The 23,445-nt window shown below is 41.0% G+C and overlaps 2 protein-coding genes across 7 annotated transcripts in view; one reads left to right on the plus strand and one right to left on the minus strand.

Moving 5' to 3' along the window:
* COL14A1 (collagen type XIV alpha 1 chain) overlaps positions 1-8,979 on the plus strand; it is a 127,427-nt gene extending 118,448 nt beyond the window's left edge. For 2 of the 6 annotated variants that reach the window (XM_074887201.1, XM_074887210.1), the window contains exons 46-48: positions 5,509-5,586; positions 6,526-6,681; positions 7,477-8,182. In XM_074887201.1, coding sequence (XP_074743302.1) covers positions 5,509-5,586; positions 6,526-6,681; positions 7,477-7,514 — 272 coding nt within the window. In that variant the 3' untranslated portion in view covers positions 7,515-8,182. Of the gene's footprint in view, positions 1-5,508; positions 5,587-6,449; positions 6,682-7,476; positions 8,183-8,231 lie in introns of those variants that run through there. The other 4 variants (XM_074887191.1, XM_074887219.1, XR_012631297.1 and 1 more) reach the window with 3 other exon arrangements.
* A 3,423-nt stretch (positions 8,980-12,402) lies between these two features.
* The window catches only part of MRPL13 (mitochondrial ribosomal protein L13), a 39,493-nt gene continuing 28,450 nt past the window's right edge, over positions 12,403-23,445 (minus strand). Inside the window, exon 7 of the mRNA XM_074887250.1 lies at positions 12,403-13,319. Within this exon, the coding sequence (XP_074743351.1) occupies positions 13,295-13,319 (25 nt within the window). The 3' untranslated portion in view covers positions 12,403-13,294. The remainder of the gene's footprint in view (positions 13,320-23,445) is intronic.

Consider the following 23,445-nt stretch of genomic DNA (forward strand, 5'->3'; position numbering starts at 1 on the left):
GCTGTGATTTGAAAACATTGTGGCAATTGTCTTTGAAGTCACTATGTAACGTTATTGTACAGTAGGATAAGCAATGGTTTGTCATGGGCCAGTCTTCTTATGATCAAAGCAATCCACACATACAGCCTTTGCCTTTTGCAAATGGCAAGCATTTTCTTACAGGGCATGTATGGTAACAGACAGTTTAGATGAGTTTATCTTGTTAAAAGGCCTGCAGCAGTAGTAGTGAATTGTAACAGAGGAGTCTCTCCATATTTTTGAAGCAAGCCAGGGCTAAGCAAATTTTAGGTATCTGGAAACTGGATTTGGAATGCAGCACAAGAGGTTTGCCTGAGAAACTTGTCTTTAAAATGGGTGGAATTCAGTTGTTGATCACAGATGATGTGTTTTTTGTGAGGTTCCCCCAGGCATATAAATGTAGGTTAGAGCATATATCTGCCACCTATGACTGCTTCCTATATACATGATGCAATGCGGTCATTCATCAAAGGTTCTGGACAGGGCTTCTGACTGAAACTGCAATCTCTGCTAACCAAATAGTGGGTTGCAAACAGAAGGTTCATACTGGACTTGAAAGACAGTGAGAGCAGGAATCCCATGTATTATGCTGCTAAGAATCCCAGAAGAAAAGATGTTAGCAAATTTGAAGATAACCGAGTAATTTAAACATGTAAGACCCATTGACCTTCAGTGAGATTTAGGAACTAGGTATACCAAAGGCTATGGATATAAAATTCCTGAAACTTACCTTTTGGACACTTTATAATCTGAAAGTCTAAAACAGTCTGTAAAAGACCAATAGGTACGTTGTACAACCATGAGGTAAGGTAGGTGTACTGCAGTATGTTGGTACACAGCAGACACAAATTTGCTCTGCTGTTGTTCTGAGATCAGCAAAGTGGTTGTACTAACATGCTGCTGAGCCCTTCCTTAGCAACAAGGTTGTATTAGCTCAAGGCTACACCTTGGTCAACCTTGTCACATTCCTTTTAGTAATCTTGTAGTTTGGCCAGAGGGTGCTCATTATGTACCTGCAAAAGGCTGGTAGGAACTAATATAGTTGTAAAGAAAGTTGTGGTACAAGCAAGATAGAAATAGGAAGATTAGATGTGAAGGAGGCTTGATGGAAGAGATGGCAGTGCTAGTTCCTCTCCAGCTTTTTTCCAGTGGCTAAATGGTTAGAGCATAATTCCAGGAAATTTGAATCTGCATTCCTTTCCTACCTATGACCACCACTGGGAGGTCTTGTGGTCGTTTGGTGAATATATTTCTCTGTGGTTTTGGGTATTAGAACTTGGAATAAGTCTGAAACAAGGCCTCCCTCTCCCTCAAGTTTTTGAGCAGTTAGGCTAGAGAGCAATTCTTAGTCTTTTTGGCCTAATGCACCTTGAGGTGGTAGTCAGAACCACTGAGTAGGGGAGAACATACAGTCATGTATCCAAGCCTGTCATGGTTTAGGCCCAGCCAGCACCAAAGCACCACACGGCTGCTCGCTCAAACTTCCCCTCCAGTGCTGGGAAGGAGAAAAAATTAATCAAAAGGCAAAAAAATGAATCAAAAGGCTCAGGAATCGAGATACGGACAGGAAGGGGTGGCTCATCCATTAACAGTCATAGGCAAAAGACAGGCTCATTAGGGGAAGAAAACAAGAACATCACTTTTAATTCAAACGCTAACAAAACCAACACTTAACAGACAGAATGGGGCACTTAGAAGCCTTACCATATCTTAAAACACCTCCCCCCACCCCTCCCTTCTTCCTGGGCTCAGTTTTGCTCACAATATCTCTACCCCCTCTCCCAGTGGCACAGGGGATGGGGGGTGCTGTCAGTCTGCCACTTCTTCCTGTAAGGGTGGGGAGGGGGAAGCACTCTTCCGCATCCTTCCTCCTGCTCCAAGTGGTTCCCCTCTCACAGGAGACAGTCCTCCACAAACTCTTTCCGCCATGAGTCCTCCCCTCGGGATGCATTCTTCTCAAGATGCTAGAGCACGGGTCACCCCCATGTGTTGCAGTCCTCCCAGCGCTGAATTACAAACAGCGGGGGCTGCTTCTTCCCGGGGGTCCTCCACAGGCTGCAGGCAAATCTCTGCTCCTCTGGTGACCTCCATGGTGGTGGCGGGGGTGGCCCTGCTGTCTCACCGCAGCATACAGGGGGGCTCTCTGCACTGGCACCCCCCCCCCACCCCTTCCTCCTCCTCCTTTCTTCCACTGACCTTGGTGTTCATATAGGTGTCCTTCTCCTAACTCGTCCTCAAAGTCCCCAATCCCCTCTCAGGTTCCCCTTCTTAAATACGTTATTGCAGAGGCGCAGCCACTGTCACTAATTGGCCTGGCCTTGGTGCAAAGGCGGGTTCGACTTGGAGCCCGGGGAGCTTCGAGAAGCTTCTCACAGGGGACACCGCTGTAGCCCCATCCCCCACTACCAAAAACCCCACCACACAAACCCAGCACAAAGCCACATCATCAGGATTATCTGCACTTGAACATCCAACATTCTGGATTTCAGCTATATGCCATCATCTAAAAATCTGCAGAGCCTGCATGTAGGATGGGTCTCAGCATAGCAGAGCCACTTCGTGCTTCTGTTTGCACTGGGAATGAGCTCTGGACTTCTCCAGGGGGCTCAAATATGCTGGGAAATGGAAGGGCGCTAGAGAAGGGGAGAGGAGACCCCTGAAACCCTATTGACCACAGCCCTCTGAAACCTTACTGGCCTCTTACCCAGACTAAGGCTCTTAAAAACTAGTGGGATCATGACACTGAGATAATTTAAATCTTTCAGTGTGTGTCTGTTCACCTACTTCTCTAGATAGGTAGATAGAGAGGTAAAATATGCATCCTGGTGAGTCAGCTCGGGGAGCTCTTCCTAGAGGGGTACATTCATGGCATGTCTCCCTTCAGCATTTTTTCTTTATTTAATTGTGACCACCTTAGCACTCTGGCTTCTGCAACCTATCTTAAATGTCTAGCCCTCTTCAGGTACTCTAGAGAGTGTAGGTGCTTAACTGAGTTGTGCACATCAGACTAGGCTTCATCCTGCTGCCAAGCCTAAATGCCCTTTGAAAAGCTAGCTTTGTAGCAGCTCTGTAGCTTTTGAGACTTGTGGTTACAGATCATTTTGAGAATTTCATCTAAGATTTTAAACAGTGAAGGAGGTACTCACTGTGCTTTGAGTGTCATAGTAAACACAAGTGAAAGTATTAAGCCAGCAAAGGAGAATCAAGCCCATGGTCACAAGAACTGCAGGTTCTTGAATATCACTGTGAAGCATTCCTGGAAGTCAGTGTGAAGCGCCAGTCATGGGATAACAAGCTCTGTGACCAGAAATCTGGCTACTGAGCATGATATAAGCAAGAATTTGCCAATAAGCTTGGCAGGCGATTCAGGAAATGAAGAATTCTGATAATCAAATCAACGTGTTTGTATTGGGTCTAGCTGGGATGGAGATAAGTTCAGAGGCATGAGTTAAAAGTCTCCAGGTCAGAGCACATTCTGGGGTACACCCTGGCACTTGTGTGCCTACATTGGTCAAAGGAACATTTGGTAACACTTCTAACGTGCTGACATAGACAGGGAGTAATGTTAGACTCAGAAGAAACTGATGCAGCATTGCAGTCATCAAATGACTGAACAGGACAACCAAACACAAAGATTCCACTTTCAGAAATAGTTTTATAAATATTTTGTTATCCATAAATTCAGGGATGAGGTGTACAAGACCTTTCACTGTCTTGCCCACTATCCTCTAGGAGCAAGACGGAGATACCTGCTATTTGCAAAATAATGGTGTAAACATCACCCAGATTATCACCCCTGCTCTTTTACCACTTCCTGCTGATTTAGTTTGGCCATGGTATTTCTTCTCTTGGCGGCCAAGTCTCTCCTGTAAAACACAGTGTTACTAGAGACATTTGGAAAACTTTGGAGACCCCCTAATGGAAAATGCTGTGAGACGTGGCTATAGTTGTATAATTTCTCTATGATAAAATAACTGGTCACCAAAAGACTTAGTTTTTAAACTCAACAACAAAATTGTGCAACCAAAGGAAATAAAAGGTATAAAAAGGAAATAGGAAGTACTTAAGCTATACTTAAACTATGCTGGAACAGTATCAAAAAACGTTGTAGAGGTAAGATGAAGAGCTCAGCATGCTTTGGTTAAAAATGATGTAACTGCATATGGAGTTACTGATTGCAGTGGTGTGGCCTCTGAATCTTTATGTGAGCAAGTCTTTGTCAGTGATGGATTTTAGTTACAATTTTTTCCGTAGAGTTTGTTCTTTCTTACTTGCTTCTGTCAGAAATTAGCTTAGGGAAAAAAAAAAAAATCTATGGCTTCTTACGAAATTGAGGTGTCCTACAGATGTTTTTCCCTAAGAGGCAGCACGTACCTGAGCAGAAGGGAAGGAAGGAGCCCAATCAGTTGAAATTGTAGATACTGCCCCATCGAGGACAGCAGCTGTTTTTCTTTCTTTGTTTTTATGAAGGTGCTCTATATTGGCCTTGACTCTGAAAGTGTGGAAGCTCTGAAGCAATGAGAGCAATTACCAGTGCTGGGAGGTCTGGAAAATGGGGGAAAAGTCCCACAAACCAGCCTGGATTTGGTGTCTTTGAACCGTCCAAATCAAACACAGACTTTACGAGACTTTTCCGAGTCGCTGGTGGAAACTCAGGGTCTGGAATTTGTAGTTTTGACACCTACTTTAGTTCAACACCACTTATTGTGATCGCTGCGTATAGAAAGTGTTTTTATAGGATGCCGTAGTGGTAGCGCAGGAGATGGAAAGCTGGAAGAAGGTAGTGCCTTCTCTGGATTACTAGGTCTGTGATCCCCATGGATCAGATCCAATGATAGAAATTTAGGGCCATGAGCAAGTGCAGGAACACAGCTCAGTGGCTGTGCATGTTGGAACACCAACGTTTTGTGACTGGGAAACTCTTACATTGGGCTTCATTTGGAGGACAGATTTTGACTGTGCTGAAACGTCTTTTTTGCATTTTAGCAAGACTCTGCAATAACCCATAGCAACTCCATTTATGTGTAGAATCATTGTATGCTGAACCACTGTTCAGTGGGTGAATGTTTGAAGGAAAATTGGCTGTAGCATTAAAAATTTGACTTTTCTGGGCCACACAGTAATTTATAGACAGCTTTGTGAGGCTCTGAGGATTCTTCTGACTTACAATAGTTGTACCTTGGTATAGTCCAGAGGCAGCTTTCCAGCAGGAGCTGCAGCCTGGAAACTGGCTGATGCCTCTGCATACCACCTTGATGAAACCACCATGGCAGCAGGAATGTTTAAGACCCCAGGAATGCCATGTTTCCCTTGAGAGGCTCTCAGGAAATGGAGCAAAAAAGAACCAAATAATTCTTTATTTTTACCTCCTTCCTTCTCTGCCATCTGTTTTTAGATGAAAAATAACACATGGAACTATAATCCTGGTTAAATAATAAACACTGCACAGTTTTGTTCAAAATGTGACTCTGATGAGTACTATTTCCTTAGGTTTACCGGGTGAGAAAGGAGAAAAAGGCAATCCAGGTGTTGGAACACAAGGACCCCGAGGCCCACCAGGATCTACAGGTAAAGTTGTTATGTTTGAGGCATCTGGATTAGACCACTCCGACCCATGTGCAAAGCAGCTAAGACCTGCCTGGCTCCGCTCTCCGCTTCTAAGGCTTAAGCAGCAGAAGAGTCAGTAGTTCAGGCACCTTAACTCTCATAATGTTCTTACTGTGTAGTATGACGTTGTGATGGTGTAATCAGTCTAGTATATCAGTCAAGTATTTTCCTTTTCCTTGTGACAAACTGCTTCTCTGAAACCTTTTTTTTTAATGTTTTAAGTATTTTTTTCAGAGATGGGGTCTAGAAGGGAAAAAAATTAATCTGAATTAATTGCATTTGTTTTCTCATTAACCCAAGGTCATACCTACCCGTGACTTAACAGAGAAATGTATATTAATTAAGCACATTAATCACAGGGATTTATATTTAGCTCCTGAATAAGCAGAGAGGGTAATACCCAGGTCCTGTTGAAACAAATGGAAAATGGCATTGACTTCATTAGGATATTCTGGCCATTGAGTACCAGTATCAAGGCACGGCATTACCCAGAAGCTGTAGTGAAGGGAGTGGGGGAATCCAGAAGCTGTGCAGGCATCCAGGGCTGTCCTTCCCCTGTGAAACTGCCTTTCCAAATGTCTGATGCTTGGTGAAACGTTTGCTCCGGTATAAATTCTCTGGCAAGGAAGATGCCACAGCGGCCAGAGGGGAGGCTCACTGGGAGCGGGTCTCCTCTCTGGCTGCTGGTCCATCTTCCTTGCCAGGGGAAGGCTGCAGCCTTTCCCTCAGCTTGCCCTGGGGGAGTTGGAGCCAGGATGCCTAGCTCCTCCGCTCAAGCTGTCTCCTGGCAGTCTTTGTAGCACACTCAGTGCCATGTTTTCCAGGCCTGGAAAGGTGGCTTCAACTCCCTGCTTTTAGGAAAGATGCTACTCAGGTGTTTCAACTCCCGCTTCTACGCAGGACCTCCAGGAGAGAGTCGAACCGGCAGCCCGGGACCACCAGGATCTCCAGGCCCACGAGGTCCCGCCGGCCACACAGGGCCCCCCGGCTCACAGGGTCCTTCTGGCCCGCCGGGGTATTGCGATCCATCCTCCTGCGCTGGCTACGGCATGGGAGGTGAGTAGTCAGGAGTCGGGGTGGCTGCCGTTTGCAGAGGCGGGGGTGGCATTTTCTAACAGCCAAAGTAAGATGGAGGCTACTGGCAAGCCTTGCGCTAAAACGTGGTAGCTCCCTAAAATCGTGCGTGTCCAGTGCTGCTGTATTTTGTGGGACTGCAGCAGGAAAAGGTGGTGACCCCAGCGTAGTGACCAAAGGAAGTCCACTATTTGATCCCAGCCTGTAAAACGGATCCCACATAGTGGGGTTTTGTCCTGTACGTGTTTGTGTAGTTGTATGAGCCTGCTCCGTCTCAACAGCCTGTGTGTTGAACCCCCACCTCCTCATGTTCGTGACAGCAGTTTTTACATTTGTAGTTTTCAAATGTGTTGCTCAGTTTCCCCTTCTGTGTGCCTCTGAATGGCATGAGAGCATGACCCTTACTAAACCCCTAGTAGTGTAACCTGACACAGGGATGCACGTGTCCGTCATTAACCAGTGAAGCAATCTGGAGAAAATGATTCTTTCTACAACTTCTCTGTATCCTACTTTCCCGTCTTGTTATAGCACGGAGAGGCCATGGAAGGAAGTTAACACAATTACCAAAAATTATGTCGCCCAACCTAAAATCAAAATTTATTAGTAAAGCACTAGTTACTACAGATGTTACACATAAAGTGTATTTGTTTGATGTTTATGGTTTAATCTGCCTGTGAGCTGGTTTGTATGTTTTACTTACCTGAATGTTTTTGTTGTCGTCTCTTCCTATCCTTTTCTCCTCACTTCCCCTCCCCGTTGTTCATTTCCTGTTTTAAGGCCCAATCCCTTACAATGGCTACCAATCCAGAAGGTGAAAGGCTCATTCTGGTTCAGGTCTCATTTGGCTGAAGGTCAGAGGTGGATGCTGAACTTTTCTGTGCTTTCCATCAACGATATTGCCTACCACTAATGAACTCACTAGCTGCTGTACATGCACTTAGCTTCCTTGCACTGCTAAAAAGTATTGCCTGACCCATTTTTGCCTGTTAATCATGTATTCTAGACCATAATTGGAATAAGCGAAAGCAGGCAGATTGTGCAGTGTATAATAAGCACAGTATTACAACTGGACATTTGACAAATTCTGGTGGTGGTTTCCAACTAACTTGGCTGTCTGTTGGTGGGTTTCCAATTGCTCCAGCTTATTAATTTTGTTAAATGTTTTCACTGTTCCTTTATGTGAATAAAAGATGTGTATTTAAAGATTTTATATATATATATACTCACACACATTATATATAAATATATCTATATGTAAAATGTCAATTTCCTAATGAGTGCTTTAATTTTCTACTCCCCTTCTCCTGTGTTAACCGTATGAATACTCTTGGTGGTGGTGGGTTAAGGTGGATACGGTGAGCCAACTGATCAAGACATCCCAGTAGTGCAGTTGCCACATAACTCCTACCAAATCTATGACCCCGAGGACCTTTATGATGGTGAGCAACAGCCGTACGTAGTTCACGGGTCCTACCCCTTACCTTCCCCATACTCCCAGTCCTCCTATCCATCACCTCATCTTGCTCAACCAGAGTTTACTCCCGTTCGAGAAGAGATGGAAGCCGCTGAACTGAGATCCCCAGGAATTAGTCGTTTCAGAAGGAAGATAGCCAAAAGGAGCGTCAAGACTCCAGTACGCAAAAGGGCAAATGGGGAAAAACCCTCTCAATGAACTGTTTAAAAAAGGGAAACATTTTATGTGCATCTGTGTTTGGCCTTTTGTCCAGGTGCCTAACCTGTCATGGAAAATGTTTACAGGGTCTTACATTAAAGGAGAAAATAAGTGTACATGATCAGTTGACACAATAAATAACGGTAATTATCTTGCATGCCAGAAACTTAGTATGTTAGTGGGTTGGTGCTAGATGATGATGAAAGGTCACTTGTAGATCTTTCTCTGGAGTACTGTTCCATACACTATTCAAACTGTATCTAAAAACCCCATCCGACTAGTTGGTGTACGTAGAACCATTCAGAAAAGTTAATGTTTTGTTATCCATGTTTTTCCAGTTGATTATGTTCTGTTAGTTTTGGATGAATTGCTTTACTAGCAGAGTAACGTGACTAAATTCACTGCGGAACAATACATAATCAGGTTTCCTTGAGCCCAGCTTATTACCCTTTTGCAAAGAAGTCTTATGTTAATGGAATATTTTTTTTAAAACCCACATTTATATAAATACACAAGAATGTTCTGTGGGAGCATACTGATAATTTATTGTGAACCTCTTTCATTTCTGTTTTGTATGCAAATAAAAGTGGCAAGCTTTTATATGTTAATTCTGTATTTGCTTGATTTTTAACTTGGAATGATTGTATTGATCTTTGGGGAACAGAATGTAAAGAGAAGGAAATACATTTTCCTTTTTCAACACTTGTGGACAAGTTTTATTTTAAAGGATATAGGCACTTAATATAAACAATATTTAGCTTTATTTTAAGAACTATATATGAACAAGTGTAGAGAGTAACTATGAGAGGAGGTAGTTGTACCATGTGTGGACATGAGCTTTTGGCACATCAACGTGCAAAGTCAAAAGACTGGCGGGTATAGTCACGAAGGCAACTTGGATCAGCTGATGATGAGAGAAGGAAAAACCCCCAATACAACCGCTTGAGGAGCACAAAGCAATTCCTTGTGCTAAAACCAGGTAAATTATAAAGTGACTCAATAAAGAGCTTTGAACAGCACCATGGAGACTAAGCATCAAAACAGGATTTAAAGAAGCTCAAAAATGGTCATACGTTTAAATTGAAGTTAATAGATTTGGACCACTTTTAATCCAGCCCTACAAAGACACCGAGAGAGGAGAGGGCCTGCGGATCCCAGGCCTTGTCCCTGCTCACCCTGACTAGGTTCGGTCTGTCTGTGCTCAGTAAGGGAAGACCTGTCAGCTTTTGCTTCTGGCCACTGCCAGATGCTCTCTTAGCTCACCAGGAAGAAGACAAACTGGTACCTTTGCTGTGTAATCTCAAATCATCTGGCCTAGAATTCAGCCTCAGTGGTAACACAAACCATTCGTACACGTGGCTAACACCCGGGGCTGTGCACAGCCCAGGGCAAGTCCTGGTGGGGTGGCTGTAAACCCTTCTGGGCTGTGCTTCTGCTTCCCCTTATCTCTCTCGCCACTACCACCCACTGCTGCCTTGGAGAACAGCGAGAAAAGGTGATGGAAATGTGAGTTGAATGTCAGTTCCTTACCTGGACTTGCATTTAAAGTAGAAGGTAGGAAAGTATCACATAATTTATGGACTTTGAGCTTAACCCCCATTTACAGAATACTGAGGCCCTGAGTGAGCACAGCTGTGTGTGCACATGTGCGTATCATCACCTGGCACGCAGAGCTGTCAGTCAGAGAGATCACTAAAATCCAGGTATGGCTGCATCACACAATGAATCTCCCTGCTCCCACGTGGCTGTGAACACCCACATTCACTTTACTCAGAGGTGACCTCCCTGCCCCCCCCCGGCTGGCAACCTCCCACCACACACCTTCTGGAGCCTCCCCCGTGCTGTGCCCAGCTGTAGGTCCTGCGGAAGCAACTGAGAAGGTCACTGGTGGAAAAAAATCAACATTCAAGCAATTCTGCCTCTGTTGTCTCAGAAAGACTTTGAGCCTCCTGTTACAGTTCATAATAAATTTACACCACAGCCTGGTCGTCAAGTAACGCTATACCCAAGCCTCAAGTTCCTGTGGGACCAGGAGTGGTAGGGCGGGGCTGTGGGACACGCTGCCAACACGCCACCATCCCCTCACACCATGGGGGATGTACGTGCAGTGAATTAAACAAGAGATTACTTGGGGGTAATAAAGTAGGCATATTCATTACAATTTTATAACTTAATTTATATACTAGAGCACAAACTTTAATTGCACTAGTTAATTTGCTTTAACTTTATAATGACATTTACTGGCCCCTCGCTAACCAGAATGCTTCATGTATCATTGGTCATCTGTTCGCTTGCTGGGTGCACGCTGGTAATAAAAAGTAACTGGTGGGCACTACCAAGTTATAAAAATATTATTCAGGATTTGTATCTTTGCCAACAAAAGTAAGACACAGATGCATATGGTCAACATTTTCTCCAAAATCCAGTCCCTGAATAATCAGGAGTGTCATGTATTTTTCCAGACTGCCTAAGAAACTTAAGTTGCTGACTGTGAAGTATTTAGCACATGATGAACAGCTGATGCCACCCAGATCTTACCAACAATGTACTGTGTCCTTACACCAAAAAGAGCATTTACTTTAACTTATTGCTTTAAAAATACTTTTACTAGTTAACTAAACGTGGTTACTGACTTGGAAATGAAGTCTGCACGTTCACTGGATTGGAGTATTTCCTGGGACAAACCCATCTGAATGCCAAGGAAATGCCTGATACCAAACTGTTGTTTCATATAATGAAACATGATTATAAATAATAAAACAGTGTTTTTCTTCCTATAGGATGCTTGTATAAAACAGATACAGAAAACACAAATTTTCCTCACCAAATATTGTAAATTTTGGCAGATAACAGACCAGCATCTTCTACTGTACAGAAACCAACAGGTGCATCAGATTTTTAGCCAACTGTGCAGAAAAGCAATAATGAACTTCAGGGAAGTAATGTGCAGAAGCAAAATAATTTTTAAGACTTACTTTGCATAATTCCACACAAGTTCAGTTTCTTCATTTGGTTTTCACAATAAAAATGTTGCTGCATTGTTCTTTAATATATTTTTTAAGTAAGGGAGGCGTGTTCTGTGACTTGAATCAAAATCAGATTTGGGCTTAAGAGGGGAAAAAAAGGAAGAGTATCTCCATATGATCTGCCTTTACTGTCTGTTATTTCAATAAACTCTTTAACAAAATCAATGTTGGGTTGTCAGCAGACCTGCTCCAAGAGAGGAAGAGCCACTTAAGAAAACACACTGTCCAGCCCCAAATGGGTGTTTTAGCTGGTAAACAGCACAGCAAGTCTGAAGTGGGCCATCTTCTGCAGCTAAGCCTAGATGGAGCGGTTCTGCTTTCTAAGGCAGGCAGAACGTTAGGGATATCAACTCCCCTGTTGACAATCGTGTAACATCTTCATATCAAGAATTAAATAGTACTCGGAATATTTAATACCATTCAGCAGCTAGAAAGTAGAGAAGAGTCAACCTTGATGTTGCCATTCAGCACACGAGTCTGAAAAACAGTAGGATTTTTAAAACAGGCGTAGTTCCCATTCTGTTCGTTACACGGTCCCTGGAGGCATACCTTGCATCCAAACAGCAAACCATGTTGGTGGAAAAATCTAGCTGACAGTATCACCTCTGAAATTCATGCTGTCCTTGCTGCCCTGCAGTATTCCAACAGTAAGTTCTGCTGGAACTGCAGTGTCACTCTTCCAGCATCCAAGACACTCCAGACACTGTAAAATGCTGCAGTCTTCCTCCCTGTAGCACACAGACCTTCTGTAGCACGGACTTATTTCCCCCCGGCTTCTTTTTCGGTGTTCCAAGCACACCATATGGCATACCACATCAAAAGATGGCCAAAGCTTCAGGATGAAAAATTATGGTCGGCGACAAAATACTACTTTGGTCACAATGAAGAGGCTAAACTACAGGCGAAGCACATTGTGTGGAGAAACTCTTTCTAGGAAGTTGCTGAAGATTGCAAGATAAACCCCGACAGGACATAAAAAATGACCATCACAAATCTCACCACCTCCTCGTTCCTCCAAGATGCATCTTTTAATAATATTTTTCATATCTCTTAACAGGACTCCTGTACGCACACACACACGTTTGGTACTTGCACTGCTTTCTCTGAAGAGTTGTGGTTTTAGTGTAATTTGGCTCTGAAGTAAGTTTGCTTTTGCTTAGCACCACCACAGTAACTTCAGTGGGCATATTCACCTAAAAAGATAAGGAAACTGCAGGCCTGCACAGACATGCATTCAGCAACACCTCACCATCAATTCCGTACGGTACACACACCCAGCATTCTAGAAAAGGCTTTCAGAAGAACCACATAGTCTATTACAGAAATAATAAACAGCTCAAGCCACTGGGTTTTTTTTACATCCCCAAAGACAGAATGAGTTCTACACAAACAATTCCCTTTTTCTGAACTAAGACTGGCATTCTCTCACTCATCACACTGTGTAAGGATGAATCACCTGTTTTGCCAAAGAGCGAATCAGATCAATTACTGACAGTGTGCCGTTCATGGGAGCTCTGTGACCAGAAATATTCACTGCTCTTACTGCATGGAATTCAAGTTTTACAACTTTGAGAGTGAGATACTTCATTTCAGTAAACAATGTACTGTTTCCAAGAGATGTAAATATTCATTAAAAATGTATCAATTCTTTAATAATAGTATTAAAATAAATGCAATTAAATACCAGATCATACAACACAGAGTACAGGTGGTATTTAACAAAGTAATATCTATTCTTAACTGTTTCAAATACAGTAATTTTTATAATCTTTCCAAATACAACACCTGTCAAAAACATTCTGTATAGAAGGGCTGTCTGAGATGCACAGATGCTTCCATGTTAAAATAACTTTTTTTCAAGGAGGAGAGACATTCCCAATGGCTTCTTTTATTGTTATTACTTCCTTCGAAAATCTTTAGGTCTGGAAAAAAAAAAAAAAAAGGTGTGTTAAGAAATATATGGGAACTGCAGTGACTTTGCTTTAAGGATGCAGTAACAGCCATATCTATGTTTATTTCCTTATTCCGGTGCTTGAAGGTTTTGTGCTGATGAAGAATAGTATTTTCTGGATTACATAAAAAAGACAGAACAAATCAAAGAAGTTTATTAAGACCTCTAAGAATTTACAGACATCAGGACTAGCTGGTCAACGTGTTTCTTATGAGCCACTCCTACTTTCCAAAGCAAAACAAAAAGCATCTTTAACTGAATGCAGTCTCACAATGACTTTAAATATGAATATTAATTTGTCTCCACTTCTAAAAAGTTAGTAATCCGTGCATAAGATAGCAAGTTTTAAGTTAACAGCACAGTCCACCACAACACTACTAGAATAATTAAGACTGGTGACTTAAAGAAAAACCTAAAATCTTAAAGGTTCTGCAATCTCTTCTGCTTGGGTGACAAATGCAGAAAACTCTCAGACAACAGACCGCTGTTTGTAATCCTCTGCCATTTTCCATCCAAGCGTACGTCACTCTCCCTGCCTGCCACACATTCACCGGCCGCAGAAACCACACTCTCCCTGAACCTACAAGGTTCAGACTAGATCATGGTTTTTAGAAGAATTCTACGTTTGAAGGCTAGATGCAAGCCTACATCCCTAACAGGTCCTGGAGAGAAGTTAGGTCTCTGCCCAGTCGCTTCTAAACAAGTGAACAGTGCAGGCCGACGGTCCCCGACGTGCCTGGGGTGCACAGCGTGTGTGCACAGCGTCAACGGGCTGCTCCTCACAGCACACCTCACCCACACACTAACACACTGCCTGCGACAATACTACCTGCCATAAACCCAGTGGCCCTTTATTCTTGACTTTATTCTGATTGCTTCTTGCATATACAAGTCAATACAGGTAATGTGAACTGGGTCTCCCTAGAACCGAACAAGAGATGTAATAACCAAGGTTTTGTAAGCATGTAATGGGAAACAGGGTCAGTGGATTTGCTGTGAAGTTGAATGAAAACAGTCTGGAATTCAGGAAAGGCTCCAATCCACAACAGTAAACCAAGTGAAACTTACAATGGTGGTAAATTTTATCATTAATTTTGTTCATCAATGAAAATTAAACGCAGATAGCAATGGAAGCAGGGAGCTTACTTTGGAGACAGAGAGTTTAGATGGCTGCAGAGATGCCATATGGAAATCTAACACTTAATGAGTCATTAAAATCATATGTGGCAGATCTAGTGTTTTTCAACCAAGAGCACTGCAAAGTGAAGTCATTCACACAATTCCTGTACAAGCCTGTAGGTTCTTATGTGAAAGCAACTCTGGAATTCAGACTGTGCTATTTCAAGTCTAACATATCAAATTTGATGATTATATGAATTTTAGAGAACAACTATGAAGACAAGCTAGTGTTCATACTGTAATGAATCATAAAGCTTCTTTGTTTTGCATTTAAATGGCATATTCTGCACTAACATTTGGACTTGTATCTTTTGTGCATGAAAGAACTGCTGTAAGCACGATACCCATTGTTTACATACTTGCTTAATGCTGGACTTGAACATACTCCACGTTTGATGGCAAGTATGCACTGCAAAGTCAAGTCACATTTCCTAGAAACCTGGATTTCAGTACTCAGACACATTCTACATTTTGTAACTCAGATCACATCCCTGCATACCAGAATGTATATTGCATTATATCACACTGTGCCATATTAAGAGAGCGGGATTTTGAGAAATTCTCAGCAGTGACTTTAGAAGTTTTATCACTGCATCCATCCTAGACAGGTGGGCCAGTGCTGAAGGGTTTTAGAGGTGCAGCATGGTAAAGACATCACTGTCTTGCAGCGTATAGTTATCACTCTTTTTTTATAGGCCAATTCATCCTCTTGCACATTGCTCAAAGTATTTTGCATTTTTCTTCGAATGGCACATTTAAGACTTCAATCTAGGGTTATGCTGGAGTGTGGCAGAGCTAGGGGTCTCACAGTACTTTATTCTGGGGTGAAAACCTCCCCCTTTTTTTCTTTCTTGTAATCTGCATTTCAGCATTAACGCTCATTGTCTTAAAAGTTAAATGCATAAAACATTGGGCTCTTAGTTTGCAGTCTTACAAAGTTAATGAAGCTTAAAGGCAGGATTTTCTACACTGAAACACTTGTGTGAACAAATACAAAAGTTTTTAAAGCCTTTTCTATTGCCATAGTAGGCTTTTCTGCCTACTAGCACTTGGCTTTTGGAGGCCACAATCTCTGCCTTTAAAGAGTCTTTGGCACTAGGAAAGCTAAGCCTTGAAAAACACTGCCTTTGGCAAATAAATATTTTGTCAGCTGAAGAATATGAACCCACAAAAACCTTGTCTACTCAGAGAGAATTATGAACTACTTGTGAACACCAATGGATAACTGCTCATTGATAAATGACATAAATCCATGCAAGAGTGTTCTTCTTTGATGGCAGCGCTTTGCCCTTCCTCAGCAGAGCACTGGGATTATGCATTTGGAACCAAGGAAATGGTATCTCCTAGAAGAGATGGTTCAGAAATTCACCCGAAGGCAAGACTTCACATAGCTGCTTTTTTTTTTAAAAAAAAAAGGTAACATTCTTGGGGAAAAAAAAAATTTGCTGTATATTGACACCAGGCTCCAAGACAGGGGAAATAAGAGGCAGAATGCAGGAACTAGCATCTCTGAAATCTATGCTGAAAGGCAAAGTATTATGGGTTCACTGAAAATATGCAACATTAGTCTGTGCAGCAGATGTCTGCCACCAAAGCACGTAAAAAAAAATATTTGTACCACTAACATTTTATACAGCACATAAAAAGCATTAAGACACAGTCCAGTGAATTCTAGGCAAAATACTCAGCAAATTAAATTAACATCCAATTACGCCATGCCTCTCAGTGCTTCTCTCTCAACAAATACTTTACCATTGAGTAAAAGACCCTGAAGAGCTGGTCCTAAACTCTAGTTACAGATTTTAAATCTCTTAATTCTCCCAACTTTTTTCCATGCTCACAGCTATCAGAAGAGGAACACAGTTGATGTAAAATTTTGACAACCCACAGTCACTGAACCTTACAAAACAGATAAACCTGCACATATGTGCAATTGATAGAATCAGTTTTTTCCATGGTAAACAAAAGGTTCTCAGTGGTCCCCACTGTAACTGGTAGTGCTTTTGCCTTCTCAGAACTGCAGAATTAAGGTATTCCAAACAAATGTTGTCTTTTGCTACAGATGCCAGTCCACAGTCTTGAACACTGAAGAAACCAAATGGACGAAGAGAGTTTTTCCATTTACAGGGAAACTGTAACTTTTTTTCTTTGTTCCCACTTGAAGAAGTAAGACTGAGGTCAAACTAAACCCTAGAACACGGGCTAAAGTTTTCTATAGAGGCACAGTAGGTCTGATTCAGTCTATTCTAGTCTGATTTCCCTCACACATATACCTGAGCATACCTCTTTGTAAACCAATACTCTACAAAGCTTTTCTACTCAAATATGTCAGATTTCTAAATAGCCTTGGATTTGCCTTCATTTTGAAAAGGACTGCTATTACGGAATCACAGAATCATTCAGGTTGGAAAAGACCCTTGGGATCATCGAGTCCGACCATCAGCCCTACTCTACAAAGCTCTCCCCTACACCATATCCCCCAACATCTCATCTAAACAACCCTTAAACACATCCAGGGATGGTGACTCCACCACCTCCCTGGGCAGCCTATTCCACTGTCTGACCACTCTTTCTGTGAAAAATTTTTTCCTAATGTCCAGAATATTCTTATCTCTTGATCAGTGCCAGCTGTTAATTGTAATAATTTCAGCATGTGTTAATCCAGTCTACAATACAGAGAAACAGTACAGTATCAGGAGTGAATGTGCATGCCTTTAAAAAAAACATTTCTGAAACTAAGTTCCATTACGTAACAAAATAAGCAAATGCCTCCTTAAAACATCAAAATCATATCTATATGCACCTACAGTTTGTGTCTTTTGAGCTTCCACCATAAATCCCACATCAGAGAAGCTCTATCAGTGACAGGAGTAATGCCACTGTTGCATATGCTATAAATCATATAGTTAAAACTACTGCGGACCTGTGACATTGCCAGTTTACGATTCTGTAGAAAGCAGAATAAAACTTTGTATTTACTGAGGAAACAAGTTATTCAGAGTGTAAGAGAAAACAGAATTTAAGGCAGATTAACAAGACTGAACTGTTAGTACTAATTTCAAAATGGGAACTGAGATTAAATAAAGACAACCGTCACTGAAAAATCCTTAAAAATATTACAACCTTGTCTCAAAAAGATGTCAAGATTAGAAAACAAAAGTTCTCAACTTCCTGTTCTGCCTCTTTATAACTTATTCCAAGATATCAACAGATTCTGAATAAAATATTAAGAAGAAAATAGTGGAAAGCCAGTTCTTCCTGGCTCACTACTACAAACTATTTTCAGCATGCTATTAGCAAACACAGAGTGATCTCCAAGAAAGGGATCTGTGAACTACCTGTGGCCCATGAAGACTCTATATGCAGCCTGCAGCATTACAGGCTCAGCAGAGCAGAAAGAGGAACGGCACAACTGATTTATAAACTTAAGAGAAGTTTGTTTTATATTTTAAAGAACCTGAACATCCTTATTATAGGGCTTTGTGAATCTCGATATCCTTTCATAATTATTTGAATGAAATGAAAATCATGGGCTAAGGGTACACTCTGTATAAAGGATAAAATGTCCACTTGTGAACACACTGTTAAAGGTTGGATTTACAACACTCAACAGAATACGCAAAATGTTGGTGGAATTAAGGATCAAATGGAACAGTTATTTAAACTCTCAGAAATAATGTGCTGTACTTAAGGGATTCTGAAGACACCCTATACACCCACGTTATTTTTAGTGATTAAAAAAATCAGAGCAATTTGTGAAATCTCACTGAAACACAAAACTGACATTCTTTCTCAAAATTAGAGCCATTCAGATTTACTAACAAGCTCAAAAGATTAGTTGGAGGGGCTAATTCAGATGTGCCACTGCTTCAGATACCATTCACCTACAAATGTTCTGAGGGTCCTGGTGGACACCAAGTTGAACACGAACCAGCAATGTGTCCTTTCTACAAAGAAGGCAAATGGTATCCTGGGCTGATTAGCAGCAGGTTGAGGGAGATGATCCTTCCCCTCTACTCAGTGCTGGTAAGGCCACACCTGGAGTACTGTGTCCAGTTCTGGGCTCTGCAGTACAAGAGAGACATGGACATACTGGAAAGTCCAGTAAAGGGCCACAAAGATGATTATGGGACGGAGCACCTCACATATGAGGACAGGCTGAGAGAGTTGTGACTATTCAGCCTGGAGAAGGCTCAGGAGGATTTCATCAAAGTCTATAAATACCTGAGGGAGGGTGCAGAGAGGATGGAGCCAGGCTGGCAATAGGACCAGAGGCAATGGCCACAAACTGAAACACAGGAGGTTTCCTCTGAACATCGGGAAACGCTTTTTTACTTTGAAGGTGACTGAGCACTGGAGCAGGTTGCCCAGAAATGTTGTGGAGTCTCCATCCTTGGAGATACTCAAAAGCTGTCTGGACATGGTCCTGGGCAACTGGCTCCAAGTGGCCCTGCGTGAGCTGAGGGATTGGACCAGATGACCTCCAGAGGTCCTTTACAACCAACTGGTCTGCTGTAATACAATGACGCAGTTAGAACTGCTCTTCTGACAGAACTGTACCTGTGTGAAACCTGCACAGACACTGAAGACAGAATTCACAATGGCAAGCTTTAGCCTAAGGAGGTAAGTCTCTTCAAGTCATCTCTAAAGTCAGCGAAGAAAGGCAGGGCTTCCCCAAAATACTTTAAGTAAAGATCCATTTTATTTATTCCAAATGAAGCTTAAACTACCCGTGCTAAATTAATACTGAAGTTTGGTGATCATACATGTTAGAAGAAGAACAACTTAAGCAGCTTCCCTAACAACCCCCATCAATTCTAATGTACACCACTTAATGCAGCTGCATAAAACAAGGTTATCCTTAATCTAGGTCAGTTCCCTCATTCTCTTTCTTCTGTTGCTACACAAGCAGAATGGAAAGGCAGGAAAAGTGATGGATAATACTTAAAAAATAGCCTTCTTGCCAGCAGAAATGCTCATGAAGCTATGACCTCAGCCTCTGAATATCTCAGATGGCAAACAGAAATGAACAGTATAAAAAGATCTACTTGCATAGTTGCAACTATGATGGGACACCCCCCCTTCCCCCCAAATATTCAATATTCTTTTTCAGTATGATGTGAAATGTTCTTCCTAGGGTATTTTTCCTGTGAAAGTGGACAGAACAGAGACCCTTTCCAAAAGTTAAATGTGTTCAATTTTCAGCTCCTGGAGTGAATATTTATTTCCATCAATTCTGAACAGACTCACTGCACAGTTCCATCTTTATTAAATTCTTGTCAGCACATTCCAGCAAAGATGTTTCCCTTTGCCTAGCAATGTTTTGTGGAGATAAAACAGCCTCAGAAATAATAAAATAAAATAAGGGGAGGGTGTTACTCTGTGAAGGCCAAATCTAAGTAATCACCAGTCTGTGTTATACTGAAACTATTTTGATTTCAAAAATATCTAGGCCAACTTCATGGCCTTATTTCTAAGCAAGCAACAGAACACCTTGCAATACAGTCCTTACAGCAGACAGATGAAAAATAGCATTACTTATCTCAAAGAAATAATAAGGTTAAGGCTCCAGAGTAATACATGACACTGTCTATTTTATATGTAAAGAAGTTATTTTACAATCCTTTACAGCATTTTGATTATCAGACAAGACTTTAGAAAACATATTCTCTTCATTTTTGATAACTCAGAATATCTCTTCAAAATTATGTATTTTAACCCTAATTATTCTCTCTCTTAGAACTTCTAAATGCATTTTATTAGTTATAATTAGGATTAGTTATAACAGTATAATTTATAATGGACATTGTTCTTCCTTCTTCTTCCAAAAGAAGTTACACATCTCCTTACTTTTTTCAACTACATGCTGCTGACAAAATAGCATTTGATAACATGACCTTATCTTCTTTCAAGCTCAAAAAAACAGGATAGTCATCTCTCCATAAACAATCTCAGAATAGTTTTGTTGTTACATTGCATTGTCTGAGGCATTTCAAAAGACACTATACAAACTCAAATTTCATGGAGTTACTACAGTCATTTGTGTGCTTGCAAGCATGTATTCATGACTGCTAACTAATGGTTTCGAAGCTGTCCCTGCGAAGGAATAAGATTGTCAGTGCTGCAGAAGAAGTGACCTGTCAATACCTGCTCTTGACTCAGCAATGCACACCTGGTTTGGAAGCTTCAAAGATCTCAAATTGCATTTTTCACTTCACCTGCAGGCAATTATCTCACCCTTGGAGAATGTGACCCAGAGAGCCAGAGCTCCCTGTACTTTCTGCAATCTCACTAGCAATAACAATGAGTGTTCAGAAAGGATTTAACCTTGCATCAGCACTGTAAAAGGTCAGTGCCTTACAGCTAACTAACGCTGCACACTAATAAACTGACAAAGAGATGAAAGCTGTGGTACAAGAGCAAAAGTTGAAAAGGATAGGCTTAGAATTCTGTTAAGACTTCACTGCTTCCATGAATGAGAAAAAACCACTCCAGATGCATCAAAAACCCCATAAAAACTAATAACCATCCTGTATGAAAGGAACATCCATCTTTTCCATTCACAGTCTGTGCAACACTCCCTATTACTTAAAAAATTTAATGTCTGGTAGGATTCCCATTTGCATGGGTTATCCAACAAAAGTATCAGTCTTAACTCACAGTTATCAAAATGTTTTAAGAGTAACTCATGCCAGAGGATTTTAGGTTTGTGGCTGCTATAACAGACTTTTTTTCCACTGGCTTTTTTTCTCCTTTTTAAAATTTTTTTCCCCCCGTTTCCTGAAGAACAGTGGAGAGTTCCTCAAATAGCTGAATGACTGTGTAGTTTTTCAAAAGCTCTGTGATTTTTCTACACAAATTTCAAGAATTCTAAGTAACAACAGGGATTAAAACCTCTTCAAGCTTGGCTGAAAATACGAAACACACAAAGAACTGTAGTTTAATTACTGCTAAAGTACTTTTAAATTATCCCCAAATTTGTTAAGTAGTTAACCAGTGATACCCACTGGCTCATAAATGTATTTTTTAGGAGAGTTTATAAACAGCACGGTTTCTAACAAAAGACGACAGGTAGGGGAAGACCAATTAATCACAAGACTTGTGGATTGATCACGCCACTATCTAGCCCTCAGTCAGTCTATGATCCAATTACTCTGAGGTAGCAGGCACACTAGATCTGTATTACTGTAATGCTCTTCATATTTATGGAAAGCACAATCACAGGAATGTGGGATTATTGCTAACTGATGACAGTCTGCTGCTTACACAGGATAATTCTATGGCTCATCTTTCACATCCGCTTATTAATAACAATAGGTGTTTTTTAGCCTTTTCTTATAATAAAAGGTTGCAAATCATTTGTTTTTGTATAAAACTGTTGCACAAGACACATATGAAATTTGTGGTCTACCTGGCCTACTTTTTACGGTTTATTTATTAATACAACTATAAAACTTTGAGTATCTTAAGATTCATTCTTATAGGGAAACTTAAAAGACAGACTTCAACACAGAGCCAAAATTTACTGTAATCTCCGAAACCAGAGGAATATATATAGTTTTCAGGTACACTTTGCAAGTTGTGCCAAAGTCAATAGCTATTAGGTAAGTGCACTATAGCTAAAGGGGATTTCTGAACACATTTCATCTGTTTGACTAATCACACTAGTAAATCAAAAACCAAGGATTAGACATGGCTATCATTCCCTGTAAAACCAAATTATGTGGTTACACTCAAGTATCAACAGCGTTTGGAGCTGGGGGGAGTTGAATCGTTTTTCTACTCAAGATGTACCCACTATCACAGGGTAGCTCTATGCCTCTGGTAAAATAATCAGTGAAACAGCTAATGCTACTTAAACTATCATTAAATTTCCAATAACCACCTTGGCCTATTCTAAAGTGTGAACTTCTTGCTCTGCTTGGGGCAAAAAAACCTTTTTCGTACTGGCGTAGTTCTCAGGCAGACTATCATCTTGACTAAAAGGCATTTCTGAAAGTATTACTTATTTCACTTGGGAGAATAAACCACAGTAACAGAAGCTGCATTCAGTAACAAAACAGAGTGAGAAAAGGTGCCAGTACAGCTATAGTGACTAACCCTTTCCTGCACACACAAAACACAAATCTTTTCTGGTCCTCGACTGCAGCTTGGGTTTTTTTCTACATAAAACTAGCACTTGTTTTAATTTTTTAAAATCATGTTATCTAAACCAATGCTAATATGCTTATTACATAAGAATGGCTTATTAGAATTTAAAATAAACTGGTCACAACCCCAGTTTTCCTAAAAACAAATTAAGCAAAACTGAACTAAGCTCTTTAAAAATTACCATCAATCCCAGATTCTGACCTGGATTATATGAATTCTGTCTGTAAAATAATTTAAGTTAAATCAATGTGAACTTCATGTGTACATGTGAACTTCATCTCAGCAGGATGACGCTTTTTGCAAATGAAAGGCTGATATATTCTGCTAAAAACTGTAGGACTGTAGAAAGAACAGCACTGTACACTTGGCTTTGTCCAAACAATTACGTTATTCTTCAAATAAACAGAGAAGTGGGTAAAGGCATGGTGAAATGCTTTCCAGACTTACTGTCAGCACCAGAAGTGAAAAAAGTAAATCTAGACATTTATAAAAGAGCAATTAAAAAATAATCTAATTCTAATTTAACCTGGGCAAGTAGTTCTACAGTATCATATACAATATCTCATATTTCTTGTTCAATTCCCATTAATTTAGTTTCTGTTCTCACATGTGAGATCAACACATTTTAGGGGAAGGGGAAAGTTGCTTTGGAACTTTCTTTTGGAGAGCCTCTTCAGCTGAAGTAAAAGTCCCCAAGTTATCCATTTATTAAATCTCTTACCTTCAACTCTAGTTTTAGCTACAATGTAAGATACTCCCAGGTAAAG

The sequence above is a fragment of the Strix uralensis genome, chromosome 1, assembly GCF_047716275.1.
Source record: "Strix uralensis isolate ZFMK-TIS-50842 chromosome 1, bStrUra1, whole genome shotgun sequence".
In the NCBI taxonomy this organism is placed as follows: domain Eukaryota; kingdom Metazoa; phylum Chordata; class Aves; order Strigiformes; family Strigidae; genus Strix; species Strix uralensis.